We start from the raw sequence: 20,720 nt of genomic DNA on the forward strand, positions 1-20,720 counted from the left end.
AGAGAGAGAGAGAGAGAGAGAGAGAGAGAGAGAGAGAGAGAGAGAGAGAGAGAGAGAGAGAGAGTTATAAAACAGTGACAGGGGTTGGCTTTCGTTTTAGTGATAGCTTCACTGTCAAATGTATTAGTTTGTGGCCAGCGACTTGAAAATGACAACGGCGTTATAAGTCCTGGCTGTGACGGACTATACACATCCCCTGATGTAATCTGATGTAATTCCACAAAATGTTATGTGGTGAAATTGCAAGTTTGTGAAATGTAACATGTTTTGTCCACCATAGGAAATTAGCGTAATATAACAATGAAATATGTCAAATTAATTATATATTTTAATATATGATGATAGTAAACATAGCACACTCAAACATTTTTACAGCGATTACTTCTATTTCTTCCTACCTTAGCAATGGAGAGAGTTTAAACTGCTCCTAAGCACAATTTCTCCTGGCGCTCAAGACTAGAGCCCTCTGTGGTCATCTCTGACTGTGGTCATAAAAAAATCCCCATGGCACTTTCATGGCCACCTTATCATCCTCCTCTTTCCTAATGGGCATATATCACTCCTCACCTCTCCACCTGATAGCTGATGTGTTGTGAGCATCCTGTCACAAAACTGGTTTTTGCCGTGCATCATCCAGGTGGGTGCTGCACATTTCTGGGGGATAAGGTGAGTTTCCCCCTACTATGCAAAGCACTTGGAATACTTCAGTTGGTAGAAAAGCGCTGAATTTTTTCCAACTTTATGCAATTCAAAGAGCATGAGAAGGGGTTGCAGAGGATTTTCATCTAAGTAAACTTCATCGTCTCGCTAACAAAGTGACGAAGGCAATTACATCCTTATTCATTTTGGTCAATTGTATTGCTGGTAAGGAAACCCCAAAATAATGCAATAAAAGGGTCTGTCTCGATCTGTGTGCCGCTGAATTCGGAGAGCGTGTTAAAGATGTCTTTCCAGAAACCAACAAGAGATGGGCAACACCAAAACATGTGTACATGATTAGCAGGAGACTGGTTACATCATACACAATTAGGGTTCATATCCTTGTAAATCTGGGATAATCTTGCTTTGGTCCAGTGAATGAGTTTGCATTAAATGGGACCATGTCGAGCGCATAGAGGTATGTACCTTTTTGAGTGCCCCTTCCCATAGTTCATCAGATATTTCCTCACCCAGTTCCTCCTCCCATGAGGATTTAATATTGTTTAATGAGGTGGTTTGTCGTGAGCAAATCTGACTATAGATTATTGACAAGGTGCCTTTCAGAGTAGGAAGTGGGATAAGAAATGTGTCAAACTGTGTTTCACCAGGAAGGGTGGGGAATCGGGGCCCTATTCTGTGGACATAACTCCGCACTAAAGAAATGAAGCTAAAGAAATGACGTCTGGGGAGACCAAATTTAGCTGATAATTGTTCAAACGTACTAAATGTACTGTTAATATAGAGTTCTCTAAATATTTTAATACTGAGACTAGACCATGTTGAGAAAGCACCATCAGCCATAGATGTGGGAAAATCTGGGTTTGAGGCTACCAGAGCAAAAGAAGAGGTTGTCTGAAACCCAAAGTGGCGCCTAAATTGATTCCAGATCTTCAATGTTGTTTTGACACATATTTTTGGTGAAGGAGGAGTAAGGGCCTGTAATGGAGGAGTGAGGGAAGACAATGATGCCGGTAGAGATGAGGCGGACTCCATCTCTAGTCAAATTGGGGGTGGGAATATCTCTGTAACCAGTACTGGATGATCCTAAGGTTAGCGGCCCAATAATAGAATCTGAAATCCGGTAGAGCTAGATTCCACTGATTGAAAGTATAAGGGGATATCGGTGAACAAATGCTGCGGTCAAGGCAACGATTTCAGCACCATGGACAGCGATCGGTAATGTGAGTGGCTGTCTGGCTGACACATTCCCCAAAAAATTGGGGGGAGGCATACAGCCTGCCTTGCAAGGGGGTCCAGAGAAACTACGTTACACCAGTGGCAGCAGCACAACACCAGATTAGGCCATGTCTCTCTTCAACAAGAGGTCTTCTGACAACTTAGGGCAACCTGGCTTAATAAAGGTTAAAGCTGTGTGTAGGCTATGTACAAAACCCCCCCTTAATTTGGTTTAATTTACACTTAATTTATTAATGAAGTGACGTATGTCTTCACCTGAAAACTGAGGGCACTTTGCTGTAACAGTATGCTCTTACATTCCCGGTGTCAGTCAGTGACAGTATTTGAAATGCGTTGTGCGAGGTCGAATCTAACTGTGTCTCTCTCCGGAGAGACACGAGTTCTCTTGACATTTAATGCAGCTTTTCTCTCCTTTTCTGTAATTAATATGACATTTTCCTCTGCCCCATATAACCCCATCTCTCCCTAGGCTGTTTTACTGAAGGCTATAAAGATGAAATGTGAGGGCTATTAGAGACCCCCTTTGCACACTGCCATGGAGCCACAGACCCCTTTCAACTAAATCAGTATGGGGAAAAGCCAACAATGGGATGGGAGCACGGTTTACGATTCCCCCCTCGCTCCTCGTAAGTCCACCCCCATTCCACCTGCTTCTCTTGTCCAAATCCCACATACACCCTCACATTCTCAGACACCCCCCCCCCCACTCACTTTGGCTCAGTGCCCACCCCATGACTCTGCTGCCGCTTGTGCAAGTAAGACCGTTTGAACAGACAAGGTTCTTTGTCTGTTTTAACTGTAATGTATTGCAACATAAGCATGACACAACAGGCAGTCAAGCGGTTATTTTTTAGGAGGGGAGTTCGCTTGCATGTAGCTATTTAGGAAAGCAGCAGCTTATCGAACTAGACAAGACAGGATTGGCTATTGGGAGGCAGAGACATATAGTCTACATCATCATATCATTGGTTGAGTGTTCAGAAGACGGTGAGAAGAAATAAATAAAAATAAAGGTGTGCGTAAAACAAAAAAAACAAAAAAAAGAGCAGAACGTGATTCAGATCCTTAGCTTTGAGAAAGAGGGTTCTGGATGGGCCATGGGCGAAAACTCCATATTCACAGCCACCACCTTAAAGGAAAGAAATGTAATGACTCCTGTCCTTAAAACTTCACCTGTGCTTTGGCCTCAGCCCCAACTTGCTCTGGTTTGTATTAAAACTCCCTTGGCCCTGGAATCAGACAGACCGTCGCCCCATCCTCTCCCTCCTTCTCTCTCCCTCTGTCTCTCTCCCTTCGTCTCTCTCCCTCCGTCTCTCTCCCTCCGTCTCTCTCCCTCCGTCTCTCTCCCTCCGTCTCTCTCCCTCATTCTCTCTCCCTCATTCTCTCTCCCTCTGTCTCTCTCCCTCCATCTCTCTCCCTCCATCTCTCTCCCTCCTCCTCCCTCCCTCCTCCTCTCTCCCTCCGTCTCTCTCCCTCCGGCTCTCTCCCTCCGGCTCTCTCCCTCTTTCTCTCACCGTCTCTCTCCCTCTGTTTCTCTCCCTCCGTCTCTCTCCCTCCGTTTCTCTCCCTCCGTCTCTCTCCCTCCGTCTCAATCTTACCAGCTACAGTGCAGCTCCAGATCCAGCGAAGGCCCTATCCAGCCATATTCCCAACACAGTAAAAACCTGCGCCAGGGAAGGATGTAAAGAGAGGGAGAAATAAACTAAGACAAAGACCGTGAGTGAGTGAGAGAAAACATGTGGAAGACGAAGGGATAAAGAGAGGGAGAAAGAGAAAGTGAGAGAGGGGAGATAACATGGAGAAGGAGACAGAGAGTTGCAAGGTAGAGAGAGTACTGGAGATTTGAATTTGAATTGAAAGATGCCCATGATGTAAATCAGGTATTTTGCATTCCAAATACTTCAGTCCAAGTCAATTTCCGATCTGGCTAGACATTTACATATCCAATCAACCAACCCTTCCATCAAACCAAATGGATTGAACAGAAAGTCTTCTCCATGTGGTAGGGACTTCAGAAATTACACACACACAGGCACACGCACGCACGCACTTAACACACACAAACGCACGGACACACACACGAGCACACACGAGCGTGCACGTGCAAACGCACACATGCACAGAACAAGAGCGAGAGAGAGAGACCACCCTACTAGAATCTGAAGTCAAATGTTTACCGTTTACTGATGATCTAATGCTTCTGTCCCCAACCAAGGAAGGCCTACAGCAGCACCCAGATCTTCTGCACAGATTCTGTCAGACCTGGGCCCTGACAGTAATTCTCAGTGAGACAAAAATAATGGCGTTCCAAAAAAGGTCCAGTTGCCAGAACCACAAATACAAATTCCATCAAGATATCGTTGCCCTAGAGCACACAAAAAAACTATACCCACCTTGGCCTAAAAATCAGCACCACTTCCACAAAGCTGTAAACGATCTGAGGGACAAGGCAAGAAGGGCCATAAAAAAAGGAACATAAAATTAGACATCCCAATTAGGATCTGACAAAAAATACTTGAATCAGTTATAGAACCCATTTCCCTTTATGGGTTGTGAGGTCTGGGGTCCGCTCACTAACCAATAATTCACAAATTGGGACAAACACCAAATTGAGACTGCATGCAGCATTCTGCAAAAGCATCCCTCGTGTACAAAGTAAAACACCAAATAATGCATGTAGAGCAGAATTAGGCTGATACCCGTTAATGATCAAAATCCAGACAAGAGACGTTAAATTCTACAATTACCTAAAGTGGAGCAATTCCCAAACCTTCCATAACAAAGCCATCACCTACAGAGAAATTAACTTAGATAAGAGTCCCCTAAGCAAGCTGGTCCTGTTCACAAACACAACCAGACCCCACAGAGCCCCAGGACCAGCTTGCTTAGGGGACTCTTCGAGCCGGTCGGTCACATTTGGTTTGATCTAATTGTGTTGCTGTCCTGGGGCTCTGTGTTGTCTGGTTGTGTTTGTGAATAGAGCCCCAAGATAGCAACACAATTAGATCAAACCTATTGTGACCGACAGGCTCAATTTTGTCTTATGTAGCAACATTTGAAATGGTGTTTTTTTACATTGTATAAAAGTAGAGACTCAGAGCTAGACAATGGTATATTATACACTACAGTTGAGGAACAATGGAAAAGTAATTCTGCTTTGAAACTTGATTAACCTGTATACTCACTCTTCCAGCGCCGACAGATGGCCGCCTCGCTTCGCGTTTCTAGGAAACCATGCAGTATTTTTTATTTTTTTTACGTGTTATTTCTTACATTGGTACCCCAGGTAATCTTAGGTTTCATTACATACAGTCGGGAGGAACTACTGAATATAAGAGCAACGTCAAATCACCATCATTACGACCAGGAATATGACTTTCCCAAAGTGGATCCTGTGTTTTGCATTCCACCCAGGACAATGGATCGGATGCCAGCCGGCGACCCAAAACAACAACGCCGAAAAAGGGACAAACGAAGCAGTCTTCTGGTCAGGCTCCGGAGACGGCACATCACGCACCACTCCCTAGCATACTACTCGCCAATGTCCAGTCTCTTGACAACAAGGATGATGAAATCCGAGCAAGGGTAGCATTCCAGAGAGACATCAGAGACTGTAACGTTCTTTGCTTCACGGAAACATGGCTCACTCGAGAGACGCTAACGGAGTCGGTGCAGCCAGCTGGTTTCTTCAAGCATCACGCCGACAGAAACAAACATCTTTCTGGTAAGAAGGGGGGCGGGGGGGTATGCCTTATGATTAACAAGACGTGGTGTGATCATAACAACATACAGGAACTCAAGTCCTTCTGTTCACCTGACTTAGAATTCCTCACAATCAAATGTTGACCGCATTATCTACCAAGGGAATTCTCTTCGATTATAATCACAGCCGTATATATTCCAACCTAAGCAGACACATCGATGGCCCTGAACAAACTTTATTTGACTGGAAACCACATATTATTAAACTGGAAACCACATATCCTGAGGCTGCATTCATTGTAGCTGTGGATTTTAACAAGGCTAATCTGAAAACAAGACTCCCTAAATTCTATCAGCATATCGAGTGTGCTACCAGGGCTGGTAAAACCCTGGATAATTTTTATTCTAACTTCCGTGACGCATATAAGGCCCTCCCCCACCCTCCTTTCTGAAAAACTGACCCGACTCCATTTTGTTACTTCCAGCCTACAGACAGAGACTAAAACAAGAAGCTCCCGCGCTCAGGTCTGTTCAACGCTGGTCGGACCAATCTGATTCCACCGCTTCAAGACTGCTTCGATCACGTGGATTGGGATATGTTCCGCATTGCGTCCAACAACAACATTGACGAATACGCTGATTCGGTGATCGAGTTCTTAGAAAGTGCATCGGCGATGTTATACCCACAGGAACGATTAATACATTCCCAAACCAGAAACCGTGGATTGATGGCAGCATTCGCGCGAAACTGAAAGCGTGAACCACTGCTTTTAACCACGGCAAGGTGACCGGAAATATGACCGAATACAAACAGTGTAGCTATTCCCTCCGCAAGGCAATCAAACAAGCTAAGTGTCAGTATAGAGACAAAGTAGAGTCGCAATTCAACGGCTCAGACACAAGAGGTATGTGGCAGGGTCTACAGTCAATCACGGATTACAAAAAGAAAAACAGCCCCGTCGCGGACCAGGATGTCTTGCTCCCAGACAGACTAAATAACTTTTTTGCTCGCTTTGAGGACAATACAGTGCCACTGACATGGCCCACTACCAAAACCTGCGGGCTCTCCTCAAATTTAAATGTGTTACGGACATATTCAATCAATCCTTATCCCAGTCTGCTGTTCCAACATGCTTCAAGAGGGCCACCATTGTTCCGGTTCCCAAGAAAGCTAAGGTAACTGAAATAAACGACTAGCACTCACTTCCGTCATAATGAAGTGCTTTGAGAGACTAGTCAAGGACCATATCACCTCCACTCTACCTGACACCCTAGACCCACCCCAATTTGCTTACCACCCCAATAGGTCCACAGACGACACAATCGCAACCACACTGTCCTAAGCCATCTGGACAAGAGGAATACCTATGTGAGAAAGCTGTTCATCAACTACAGCTCAGCATTTAACACCATAGTACCCTCCAAACTCGTCATCAAGTTCGAGACCCTGGGTCTCGACCCCGCCCTATGCAACTGGGTACTGGACTTCCTGACGGGCCGCCCCCAGGTGGTGAGGGTAGGTAACAACATCTCCACCCCGCTGATCCTCAACACTGGGGCCCCACAGGGGTGCGTTCTGAGCCCTCTCCTGTACTCCTTGTTTACCCACGACTGCGTGGCCATGCACGCCTCCAACTCAATCATCAAGTTTGCGGATGACACTAGAGTGGCAGGCTTCATCACCAACAACGACGAGACGGCCTACAGGGAGGAGGTGAGGGCCCTCGGAGTGTGGTGCCAGGAAAATAACCTCACACTCAACGTCAACAAAACAAAGGAGATGATTGTGGACTTCAGGAAACAGCAGAAGGAGCACCCCCCTATCCACATCGACAGGACAGTAGTGGAGAGGGTAGTAAGTTTCAAGTTCCTCGGCGTACACATCACGGACGAACTGAATTGGTCCACCCACACAGACAGCGATGTGAAGAAGACGCAGCAGCGCCTCTTCAACCTCAGGAGGCTGAAGAAATTCGGCTTATCACCAAAAGCACTCACAAACTTCTACAGATGCATAATCGAGAGCATCCTGTCGGGCTGTATCACCGCCTGGTACGGCAACTGCTCCACCCACAAACATAAGGCTCTCCAGAGGGTAGTGAGGTCTGCACAACGCATCACTGGGGGCAAACTACCTGCCCTCCGGGACACCTACACCACCCGATGTCACAGGAAGGCCATAAAGATCATCAAGGACAACAACCACCCGAGCCACTGCCTGTTCACCCCGCTATCATCCAGAAGGCGAGGTCAGTACAGGTGCATCAAAGCAGGGACAGAGAGACTGAAAAACTGCTTCTATCTCAAGGCCATCAGACTGTTAAACAGCCGCCACTAACATTGAGTGGCTGCTGCCAACATACTGACTCAACTCCAGCCACTTTAATACTGGAAATTGATGGAAATTGATGATAAAAAATGTATCACTAGCCACTTTAAACAATGTGACTTAATATAATGTTTACATACCCTACATTACTCATCTCATATGTATATGTATATACTGTACTCTATATCATCTACTGAATATATTCATATTCTTTATCCCTTTACACTTGTGTGTATAAGGTAGTAGTTGTGGAATTGTTAGGTTAGATTACTTATTGGTTATTACTGCATTGTTGGAACTAGAAGCACAAGCATTTCGCTACACTCGCATTAACATCTGCTAACCATGTGTATGTAACAAATAAAATTTGATTTGATTCGAGAAAATGGCTTTAGAATGTTTTGGTACACCTACTGGTTGAGCTCTTCGTCTACACCCATTCAGCATCGTTCACACTCTCTTACGTTTTAGCCCCACCCATCTCTTTAAGGATTCGCATGTGAGGCAGAGGAGTAGGGTTGATCTGAGCGTTCTGTCCTCACAACAGCAGTCAAGCACCGAAGCCAACTGGCTAACATTGGCTAGCTTGCTAGCTACTTCCAGACACAAATGAGAGAACAGCTCACTTTGACCATTTCACTCACCCTAGCAGAGCTGGTTAGGCCAGAGTGTTGGTGACTGTTAACTGTGCTGCTGGCAACAATTTCATTCCGTGTTTTCCCCACAACGTTTACTGACATATTCAACGGGTGTTGAGCATTCATAAATTCGTCAGTTATTCTGCGCTCTGGCATACTCAGACAAGAGTGCTCTGAAATCGGAGTAGATAGCAGAGTGAAATTACCAGCTACTTCTATCAACAGTTCTCGCAGTGACATCATGAACATTCTACTGAAATGGTTACTTGTATAGTGGAGTCTTTTGTTAAGACATGTAGCTAGCTAGCTAACTAGCTAAACAATGAACCATAATCCCAACTCATGATGTCCACTACCCTGCATGAATCTGCAGGTAGCTAACCAACCAGGTTCAATGTTAGCTAGATACAATTAGGCTATAACTAGCCAAGCAACTGGCTCTGAGATACAAATAATATTACTACACAGATCATACACGTAATGTCGGCTAGCAAGCCAGCCAGCTAACAATAGCTAGCTAACGGTACACTTTAACTTGAAATGAAAACAACTTTTTGACAGAATTAGAAATGTGTAATATCTAAAAATGTAGCTAGCTAGACTATCCTACCCATATACATGGATGGACGCTTCTCCCTCTCCATCACGGATTCCATGGTTGCCCTTAATTCCACTGATTTTAAAACTCGGCCCTCCAGAAAGTGGAGAGCAACACTTATGCAGTTCTACTACGTGATATATATATATATTTTTAAGTGCATTAGAAAGGATTACCTACACATACTGACCAGCTCAAAAAGCAGACTCATCTTTCGGCATGTCCAGCCCATTCATTATCTCAGCCAATCATGGCTAGCAGGAAGGTTGCTGCCTTTTTCTGTGGTTAAACCAACTAGGCTTGTAAATGTAACAATTTTATATTAACAGATGGCATACACATTTGTTATTAAGGCACATGAAAGTTCACATGTTCCAGAAGGCATTTCTGCTGAAAAGAAACACATTTTGAGTTTAAAAAAAGTTCACATTTAAATGGCTCTCCTGTGAAGTAGTGCCGAGTGACATATGCCTAGTTTCCTAAAACGAGTCACAAATGAGAAAAAAAAAGATAATTATTTGACACATTGGAAAGAATTCCCCAAAGAACAGACCACACTGGAATACTATTTGGCCCTAAACAGAGAGTACACAGTGGCAGAATACCTGACTACTGTGACTGACCCAAAAATAAGGAAAGCTTTGACTATGTACAGACTCAGTGAGCATTGCTAAGCCAGGTCTGACTTTGTGCACACTGCTCACAACATGATGTGAAAACTGAGCTGCACTTCTTAACCTCCTGCCAAATATATGACCATATTAAAGACACATACACAGACCCACAAAGAATTTGAAAACAAATCACATTTTGATCAAATCCCATATCTATTGTATGAATTACCACAGTGTGTCACCACAGCAGCAAGATTTGTGACCTACGCCCACAAGAAAAGGTCAACCATTGAAGAACAAATACCATTGTAAATACAACCCATATTTATGTTAATTTATTTTCCCTTTTGTACTTTAACTATTTGCACATTGTTATAACACTGCACATAGCCATAATATGACATTTGAAATGTATATATTCCTTTGAAACTTTTTTGAGTGTAATGTTTACTGTTCATTTTTAAATTGTTTATTTAACTTTTTGGGCAATGTAACCTTACTATATGTTTCCCATGTCAATAAAGCCCATTGAATTGAATTGAGAGCGAGAGAGAATGTGTAAGGTTACTGATCATTTCCGATTGTTTATTTCACTTGCTTTGGCAATATAAACGTGTTTCTGATGGCAATACAGCCTCTTTGAACTGAAATTGAATTGAAATTGAAATGAGAGAGACAGAGCGAGAGAGAGAGAGAAAAAGGGACAGAGGGAAGAGAGAGACTGAAAAACGGAAGCCTTACATTCTCTCTCCCACTCCCTAATTTACTCAGCCTTGTTCGAGGGAAATGCCAGCCAGGATAAGGCAAGGCAATAACAAAAGAGGCGTGACTGTGTGACTGAGCCACTCGTAAATGCCATCGCTCATCTATTCAGTGTGAAGTAGCCAATCCAGTCCCAATACTCATGCTGATGAGGGACAGAAAGAGAGTTAGATAAGGTGCCAATTAAAGCTAACCCAGGGACAACTTTGCAGATCATGGATCTGTGTCTTTTACTTTCAACCCAACTAGATTTACGAAGTGGTGAGTTGTCAATAGCCTGAATCATGAAATGTTTATTGTGCATGGATCACACAATGGCCTAGACTCCAAAAAATGAGTCCTATTTCATATTGTTTGTCAGGAGTAATATATTCTTAATGTGCTGTGGGTGAAATACTTCCACTATCCTCTCTGGCTGTGCCCCTATGGCCCTGATCAAAAGTAATGCACTATATAGGGAATAGGGTGCCATTTGGGACACATCTGGCTGTGCCCCTATGGCCCTGGTCAAAAGTAATGCACTATATAGGGAATAGGGTGCCATTTGTGACACAACCTCTATGTATCCCGCTCATAAATAGTAGGAATCCCAATCCAAGCAAAGCAAAAACAAATCAGTCCTCGGCCACTTCAAAGCATTGTTGCTTTAGGACTTTATGGCAATGACTTAACTTAGGAAATGTTTTAAATTGTTTTTTAAGTGGTGGTGGGGAAATACATTTTTTCCTATATCTATGGACTTAGCTACTTACTAGAAGTCTCTCAAGATCAATGACTTAGACTTTGGAAATATTTTTGGGGCTTTTAAGTGGGGAAATACTTCAACGCTAGCTACAGGGTTCAATGAGTCCACTAGATTGTAGGCTTGGTGGTGGAAAAAGTACCCAATTGTCATACTTGAGTAAACAATACCTTAGAGTAAAAGTGAAAGTCACCAAGTAAAATACTACTATTTGAGTAAAAGTCTAAGTATTTGGTTTTAAATATACAGTGCATTCTAAAAGTATTCAGATCCCTTGACTTTTTCCACATTTTGTTGCGTTTCAGCCTTATTCCAAAATTGATTAAATAAATTTAAAAAATACCCCATAACGACAAAGCAAAAACAGGTTTTTAGAAATGTTTGCAAATTTATTAAGAATAAAAAATGGACCAAATGCACCTTTGGCAGCGATTAGAGTCTTGAGTCTTCTTGGGTATGATGCTACAAGCTTGGAACACCTGTATTTGAGGAGTTTCTCCCATTCTTCTCTGTAGATCCCTCAAGCTCAGTCGGGTTGGATGGGGAGCGTTGCTGCACAGCTATTTTCAGGTCTCTCCAGAGATATTCGATCAGGTTCAAATCCGGGCTCTGGCTGGGCCACACAAAGACATTGAGACTTGTCCCGAAGTGACTCCTGCGTTGTCTTGGCTGTGTGCTTAAGGTCGTCGTCCTGTTGGAAGGTGAACCTTCGCCGCAGTCTGATGTTCTGAGCGCTCTTGAGTAGGTTTTCATCAAGGTTCTCTCTGTCCTTTACTCCGTTCATCTTTGCCTCGGTCCTGACTAGTCTCCCATGTCACGTTCTGACCTTAGTTTCTTTGTTTTGTCTTTTGTTTTAGTATGGTCAGGGCATTGGGTAGGTTGTCTATGTTAGTTTTTCTATGATTTTCTATTTCCGTGTTTGGCCTGGTATGGTTCTCAATCAGAGGCAGCTGTCAATCGTTGTCCCTGATTGAGAACCATATTTAGGTAGCCTATTTTTGATTGTGTTTTGTGGGTGGTTATTTTCAGTCTTTGTGTGTCTGCACTAGACAGAACTGTTTCGGTTGTTTCTTTGTTGTTTGTTATTCAGTGTTCAGTTTTTTCATTAAATAAGCTGAACACTTACCACGCTGCGCTTTGGTCCTCACCTTCTTCCCACCACAGCCGTTACATCCCAGTCGCTGAAGAACATGCCCACAGCATGATGCCGCCACCACCATGCTTCACCGTAGGGATGATGCCAGGTTACCTCCAGACGTGACACTTGGCTTCAAGCCAAAAAGTTCAATCTTGGTTTCATCAGACAACAGAATCTTGTTTTGCATGGTCTGAGTTCTTTAGGTACCTTTTTGGCAAACTCCAAGCGGCTGTCATGTGTCTTTTACTGAGGAGAGGCTTCCATCTGGCCACTCTAACATAAAGGCCTGATTGGTGGAGTGCTGCAGAGATGGTTGTCTTTCTGGAAAGTTATCCCATCTCCACAGATAAACTGTAGAGATATTTCAGAGTGACCATTATGTTCTTGGTCACCTCTGACCAAAGTCCTTCTCCACCAATTTCTCAGTTTGGCCAGTTGACCAGTTCTAGGAAGAGTCTTAGTGGATCCAAACTTCATCCATTTAAGAATGATGGAGGCCACTGTGTTCTTGGGGACCTTCAATGCTGCAGAAATGTTTTGCCACCCTTCACCAGATCTGTCCATCGACAGAATCCTCTCTCGTAACTCTACGGACACTTCCTTCGAACTCATGGCTTGGGTTCTTCCCTGACGTACACTGTCAACTGTGGGACCTTATATAGACAGGTGTGTGCCTTTCCAAATCATGTCCAATCAATTGAATTTACCACAGGTGGACTCCAATCAAGTTGTAGATACATGTCAAGGAGGATCAATGGAAACAGGATGCACCCGAGCTCAATTTGGAGTCTAATAGCAAAGGGTCTGAATACTTATGTAAATAAGGTATTTCAGTTTTTATATATTTTTTAACCTGTTTTCACTTTTTCATTATGGGGTATTGTGCGTAGATTGCTGAGTCCCCCAAAAATATTTAATACTTTTTAGAATAAGGTTTTAACAAAACAAAATGTGGAAAAAACAAAGGGATCTGAATACTTTCCGAAGGCACTGTACTTAGGTATCAAAAGTAAACATAATCGCTAAAATGTAAAAGTTTACATAATTTCAAATTACTAATTTTTCTGTCCTGCTGAGCATTCAAAATGTAACGAGTACTTTTGGGTGTCAGGGAAAATGTATGGAGTAAAAAGTACATCATTTTCTTAAGGAAAATAGTGGAGTAAAAGTAAAAGTTGTAAAAAATATAAATAGTGAAGACATTCCCAATAACATGACTTAAGTAGTACTTTAAAATATTTTTACATAGACCTTTCCTGAAGTCTAATAACTAGTGGCTTCATGGGTGGAATGCTATTAATATTTTTCATAAATTCATAAATAATAAACATTGTGTTAAAAAAAAGCAGAAAATCCAGTGTTTCTATGTCAAACAAGGTTTGCTATATTTCAGTCTTCTGTGTTGTATATAAACTGTAATATTGTGATGCAAACTCAAAATCTGACATGGTACAGGTGTCTACTTTTATTTAGCCCTTAACAATGTGTGTGAGGTGCATACTTTTGTTTCAAAGTATATTTGTTTGAGACTACCAAGAATCACTGTGTGTGACCCTGATTTAACCCACTGCAGCAAAAGGTTATTAAGGACTTTACACCACTGGACCTATGTGAGTGCTGTCTGTGAATGCAGCTGACAGCAATGTCTACTAGGCTATGGGCATATGTATGGGAGGTTATGGGCCTATGATGGTGAGTGTTGTATGTAAGTAAGTAGGGCTGTGTGAGTTAATATTAGTCATTTAACAGATGCCCTTATCCAGAGCGACTTACAACTAGTGCATTCATCTTAAGATAGCTAGGTGGGACAACCACATATCACAGTGTTGTGTTGTATTTGAGTGTAGCTGATAGCAATCATAGGCCTATGAGTGTGGTACATAAGTAAGTATGGCTGTGTGAGTGCTGTAGCCATGTTAGTGTTTTATATGAGACTGACAGCGATGGCGGGAATTGTGTTTTCCAGACAGCCCAGACACGGTGGTGTCCCCTGGCATTCCCTGGATCAGTGGGGTGAGGAGGACTTTGCTTGTACAAACTCTTCAAGCGTGGTTGGCTTCCCGTGATGACAAGGATAAAAGGACCGCCACCATTAAATATTCACACGTGAATGTCTGAGAGGGGCAAGGGGGAAAACAACCCCACACCCCCAAGCACACACACTAACACACATGCTCACACACACACAAATTTACACATGCACGCACACACACACACAAACACACTTAGGGGATTCTGGGTCAAACCATCTGAGAGGGAATCTCTCCTCTGACTTCTCAGAAGCATGTCTCTATGTGCTCTACTTCTAAAGACTTGGTTGCATTTTAAGAACAGTCTGCCTAAGTCAATCACATCATACACCATGCTGCATGCACCAGAAGTGACATCACTACGTGTATCTTCAGACAATAACAGGAATTTAAAATCTCCTTGCTGTATGATTTTATTGATGTGTTGTGTGAGTACACTTTCTCATATAAATAAAACCACGGCAGATTGAACAGAGTAGGGAAGAAATATAACAAGGAAAGACAGAATGGGGTTGCTGTTGTAAAATGTCTAAACAATGTTCAGAGATACTAATAGTGAGGCTAAATGCTAACAGACAAAGCTAACTCCACCAGTGCCAGCTTCCAGCATACTAACAGTGAGGCTAAATTCTAACAGGCTAAGCTAACTCCACCAGCCAGCTTCCAGCATACTAATAGTGAGGCTAAATGCTAACAGGCTAAGCTAACTCCCCCAGCAGGCTTCAAGCATACTAATAGTTAGGCTAAATGCTAACAGGCTAAGCTAACTTCACCAGCGAGCTGCCAGCATACTAATAGTTTTTAAAAGTTTTTTTATTTCACCTTTATTTAACCAGGTAGGCCAGTTGAGAACAAGTTCTCATTTACAACTGTGACCTGGCCAAGATAAAGCAAAGCAGTGCGACACAAACAACAACACAGAGTTACACATGGAATAAACAAACGTACACTCAATAACACAATAGAAAAAAATCTATATACAGTGTGTGCAAATGAGATAAAATTAGGGAGGTAAGGCAATAAATAGGCCGTAGTGGCAAAGTAATTACAATTTAGCAATTAACACTGGAGAGATAGATCTGCAGAAGATGAATGTGCAAGTAGTGATACTGGGCTGCAAAGGAGCAAAACAAAATTATAACAATATGGGAATGAGGAAGTTGGATGGGCTATTTACAGATGGGCTATGTACAGGTGCAATAATCTGTGAGCTGCTATGACAGCTGGTGCTTAAAGTTAGTGAGGGAGATATGAGTCTCCAGCTTCAGTGATTTTTGCAATTCGTTCCAGTCATTGGCAGCAGTGAACTGGAAGGAGAGGCGGTCAAAGGAGGAATTGGCTTTGTGGGTGACCAGTGAAATATACCTGCTGGAGCGCGTGCTACGGGTGGGTGCTGCTATGGTGACCAGTGAGCTGAGATAAGGCGGGTTTTACCTAGCAAAGACTTACAGATTACCTGGAGCCAGTGGTTTTTGAGACGAATATGAAGCGAGGGCCAGCCAATGAGAGCATACAGGTCGCAGAGGTGGGTAGTATATGGGGCTTTCCTGACAAAACGGATGGCACTGCATCCAATTTGCTAAGTAGGGTGTTGGAGGCTATTTTGTAAATGACATCGCCGAAGTCAAGGATCGGTAGGATAGTCAGTTTTACGAGGGTATGCTTGGCAGCATGAGTGAAGGATGTTTTATTGCAAAATAGGTTCTAGATTTAATTTTGGATTGGAGATTCTTAATGTGAGTCTGGAAGGAGAGTTTAAAGTCTAACCAGACACCTAGATATTTGTAGTAGTCCACATATACTAAGTCAGAACCGTACAGAGTAGTGATGCTGGATGGGCGGGCAGGTGTGGGCAGCTATTGGTTGAAGAGCATGCATTTAGTTCTAATTGCATATAAGAGCAGTTGGAGGCCTTGGAAGGAGAGTTGTATGGCATTGAATCTACTCTGGAGGTTAGTTAACACAGTGTCCAAATAAGGGCCAGAGGTACACAGAATGGTGTCGTTTGCGTAGAGGTGGATCAGAGAATCACCAGCAGCAAGAGCGACATCATTGACATATACAGAGAAAAGAGTCGGCCTGAGAATTGAACCCTGTGGCACCCCCATAGAGACTGCCAGAGGTCTGGACAACAGGTCCTCCGATTTGACACACTGAACTCTGTCTGAGAAGTAGTTGGTGAACCAGGCAAGGAAGTCATTTGAGAAACCAAGGCAGTTGTCTGCCGATAAGAATGTGGTGATTGAAAGAGTCGAAAGCCTTGGCCAGGTCGATGAATACGGTTGCGCAGTATTGTCTTTTATCGGTGGCAGTTATGATATCATTTAGGTCCTTGAGCGTGGCTGAGGTGCACCCATGACCAGCTCGGGAAACCAGATTGCATAGCGGAGAAGTACGGTGGGATTCGAAATGGTCGGTGATCTGTTTGTTAACTTGGCTTTCGAAGACCTTAGAAAGGCAGGCTAGGATAGATATAGGTCTATAACAGTTTGGGTCTAGAGTGTCTCCCCCTTTGAAGAGGGGAATGACCTCGGCAGCTTTCCAATCTTTGGGGATCTCAGACGATACCAAAGAGAGGTTGAACAGGCTAGTAATAGGGGTTGCAATAATGTCGGGGGATCATTTTAGAAAGAGAGGGTCCAGATTGTCTAGCCCAGCTGATTTGTAGGGGTCCAGAATTTACAACTCTTTCAGAACATCAGCTATCTGGATTTGGGTGAAGGAGAAATGGGGGAGGCTTGGGCAAGTTGCTGTGGGGGGTGCAGAGCTGTTGACCGGGGTAGGGGTAGCCAGGTGGAAAGCATGGCCAGCCGTAGGAAAATGGTAATTGAAATTCTCAATTATCGTGGATTTATCAGTGGTGACAGTGTTTCCTAGCCTCAGTGCAGTGGGCATCTGGAAGGAGGTGCTCTTATTCTCCATGGACTTTTCATTGTCCCAGAACTTTTTCCAGTTAGCACTACAGGATGCAAATTTCTGTTTGAAAAAGCTAGCCTTTGTTTTCCTAACTGCCTGTGTATATTAGTTCCTAACTTCCCTGAAATGTGCATATCGCGGGGGCTATTTGATGCTAATGCGATACGCCACAGGATGTTTTTGTGCTGGTCAAGGGCAGTCAGGTCTGGAGTGAACCAAGGGCAATATATGTTCCTGGTTTGAAGTTTTTTGAATGGGGGCATGCTTATTTAAGATGATGAGGAAAGCACTGACTTACAGAATGAGGTCAACATCCTTCCAGGTTTCCCAGGCCAGGTCAATTAGAAAAGTCTGCTCGCTGAAGTGTTTTAGAGAGCGGTTGACAGTGATGAGGGGTGGTTGTTTGACCGAAGACCCATTATGGATGCAGGCAATGAGGCAGTGATCGCTGAGATCCTGGTTGAAGACAGCAGAGGTATACTGTATGTAGAGGGCAGGTTGGTCAGGATGATATCTATGAGGTTGCCCGTGTTTATGGATTCGGGTTCGGGGTTGTACCTGGTAGGTTCATTGATCATTTGTGTGAGATTGAGGGCATCTAGCTTAGATTGTAGGACGGCCGGGTGTTAAGCATATCCCAGTTTAGGTCACCTAACAGAACGAGCTCTGAAGATAGACGTGGGGGGGGGGCAATCAATTCACATTTGGTGTCCAGCTCACAGCTCGAGGCTGATGGTGGTCTATAACAAGTGGTAACGGTGAGAGACTTGTTTCTGGAAAGGAGAATTTTTAGAAGTAGAACCTTGAATTGTTTGGGCACAGACCTGGATAGTGTGACAGAACTCTGCAGGCTATCTCTGCAGTAGATTGCAACTTCGCCCCCGTTGGAAGTTCTATCTTGTCGGGAATTGTTATAGATATTATAGTGAGGCTAAATGCTAACCCAACTCCTCCAGCTCAGGCTCCAGAGGGGGTCTCACCTGCAGTAGTTGTGGCTGCCAAGACCTCCCTCTCCGTTGGGGTACTTGAGGGTGTTGTAGGGGTGCTGGAAGGTCTCATTCCAGAAGAGGCATGGCTTGCCCCCAAGGAGGCTCGTCTGGTTTTGGCAGCCCCTGTAGTCCCCTCCATTGGCTGTGTAACATTCTGGGGAGAAAAAGAGAGAGAGGGAGAGGGGGAGGGAAGGAGGGAGGGGGGGAATGAGGGAAGGAGAGAGGAAGAGAGAGAAGGGAGAGAGAGATTTAACAAGTGTTCACTGTGTTTGGCATTTAGAGAGAAATATCTATTCTGATAAAAATCCAAAGCTTGGCTGAGTTTTTTCAGTCATGTTTTCACGTCAATGTAGTGACCTAGTCTGTTGTTAATATTGGGCCAAAAGAGTAGGCTTGAATTATTAGCGTTTTACACAAATAGGATACAATCGAAATAACTGTAAGTCTTGGAATAGTTGTGTTCTTTACCCAATTTTAGATTCTAAAGATGGCCAAATGTGTTAGATAGCTAGCGTGAGATCAATCACACAATATTGTTCCAATTAATGCCCTCCAAATGTGAAGGTTCTTGAGAAACCCACTACGATGTATACAGTAAAAAACAAAACAGGCATGGTTTGAATTTTCTGTCAAATTGGACGACAACCATATGGAGACGAGAGAGAGAGAGCGCGAGAGCAAGTGAGAGAGAGAGAGAGGGGGGGGGGGGCAGAGAGAACAAACTAAAGCACGGTCAAACAACTTCCTCTCCACCCTAACACTCAAGCAAAACACAAAATGGAGAAATAAACACTTTTTTTCTCAGACAACAAAAGAAAGAGTAACCAAATTATCACAGCCAGTGGTGAAGGGAGTCTGATGAGCCCTCATTGCGCAGTGTTTCCCTGGGGCTCAGAGGGAGGGAGGAGGGTCTCTGGTCTGGCCAGCACAGACACAGGCCCTGTCTGAAAATGCATCTTAAACTCTCATCTACTTGAGGTGCAGTACAGTGAAGTATAGAGCGAAGCTCTGTCACTTCTACTGTCCACCCTGCTTGCAGTGACAGCCATATGCCCTGAGAGATAACACTATGATGTCGGTCTCTCTCTGCTTCCCCTTTGGAGTCTAAAGTTTAAAGCTCATTTCCTGTTCCACAGCATCTAGGGTAGAACATCATTCAGATCAGTCTATCCCAACAGTGTTGTCTATACACCCTCTTGAAGCAGCCCTGTACAGCTCGTTACCGGCCTGTTTGGGAAGAGACAGCAGCATCACAGAGCCTTGGAAGGACTGTTCCCAAAGTCACCCACGCAACTCAGCCCTAGATGTATTAGTTCACAGACGAAGGAGTCAATTAGTCCTACCACTCGGGATTGGTCTCCCCTGATTCCCGCTTTCTCCTCAAGAGACCCTTAACCAGTCCTCCATAAGGCGGATCTATGGAAGAACACTGAGCAAAATACAGCAGACTCTAAATCAAAATGAATTTAGTCATCCAGTGTTGTCTGTATGGAGGTTATGGGGGTTTGATATCTGAAACACAACTTGTCTGAAGTCATTCCTTCTATGTCTCGTGCCAAAAGTAACAGGAAACACATAAAGAAACTCCAACAACGTATTCTGCACTAATAATCAGATACAATAGTTTCCCTCGTGAAACACTATTGTCACGTTCTGACCTTTATTTCCTTTGTTTTGTATTTATTTAGTATGGTCAGGGCGTGAGTTGGGTGGGCAGTCTATGTTTGATATTCTATGATTTGGGATTTCTATGTTTCGGCCGAGTATGGTTCTCAATCAGAGGCAGGTGTCATTAGTTGTCTCTGATTGAGAATCATACTTAGGTAGCCTGGGTTGCACTGTTTGTTTGTGGGTGATTGTCTATGTTGATGACTTGTTTCAGCGCAGCTCGCATTAGCGTCACGGTTGTTATTTTGTTTACTGGTTTTTTGTATAGTGTTTCTGTGTTCAGTTCTTTCTTTAATTAAAACATTCAACATGAACACATATCACGCCGCATTTTGGTCCTCCGATCCTTCTCGCCTCTCCTCTTCAGATGAAGAGGAGGACGACCGTGACAACTATGTTCTTGCAGAAAAACAAGCTGCCTCCATGTCAAACCAGGAGAGGCCTCCAGTTGCTTTCAGTGTCATGTAAAAGTGGGTTTTAATTAAAGACATTTAGGGCAGGCGCAATTGTTCGGTCAGCTCTATCCACGATCCATCAGCGGTATGACAGACTGACAGGCTTCACTGCTCGTAAGGAGCTGAGGGGTGTAGGGTTTCAGTAATTATGAAGCCACTCCATTGTCTGTAAACTGTAAACAGCTCCTCACTCCCTCAGTGAATTAGTTCTGCCAGTGTCTAGGTCTGAGTGGCTCAGTATCA

The 20,720-nt window shown here is 43.7% G+C and overlaps 1 protein-coding gene across 2 annotated transcripts in view; it reads right to left on the reverse strand.

Annotated features, from left to right (window-relative positions):
* LOC135545496 (kremen protein 1-like) overlaps window positions 1-20,720 on the reverse strand; it is a 103,742-nt gene that overhangs the window by 51,138 nt on the left and 31,884 nt on the right. For both annotated transcript variants that reach the window (XM_064973141.1, XM_064973133.1), the window contains exon 2: window positions 18,346-18,508. In XM_064973141.1, the coding sequence (XP_064829213.1) occupies window positions 18,346-18,508 (163 nt within the window). The remainder of the gene's footprint in view (window positions 1-18,345; window positions 18,509-20,720) is intronic.

This window comes from Oncorhynchus masou, chromosome 1, assembly GCF_036934945.1.
Source record: "Oncorhynchus masou masou isolate Uvic2021 chromosome 1, UVic_Omas_1.1, whole genome shotgun sequence".
In the NCBI taxonomy this organism is placed as follows: domain Eukaryota; kingdom Metazoa; phylum Chordata; class Actinopteri; order Salmoniformes; family Salmonidae; genus Oncorhynchus; species Oncorhynchus masou.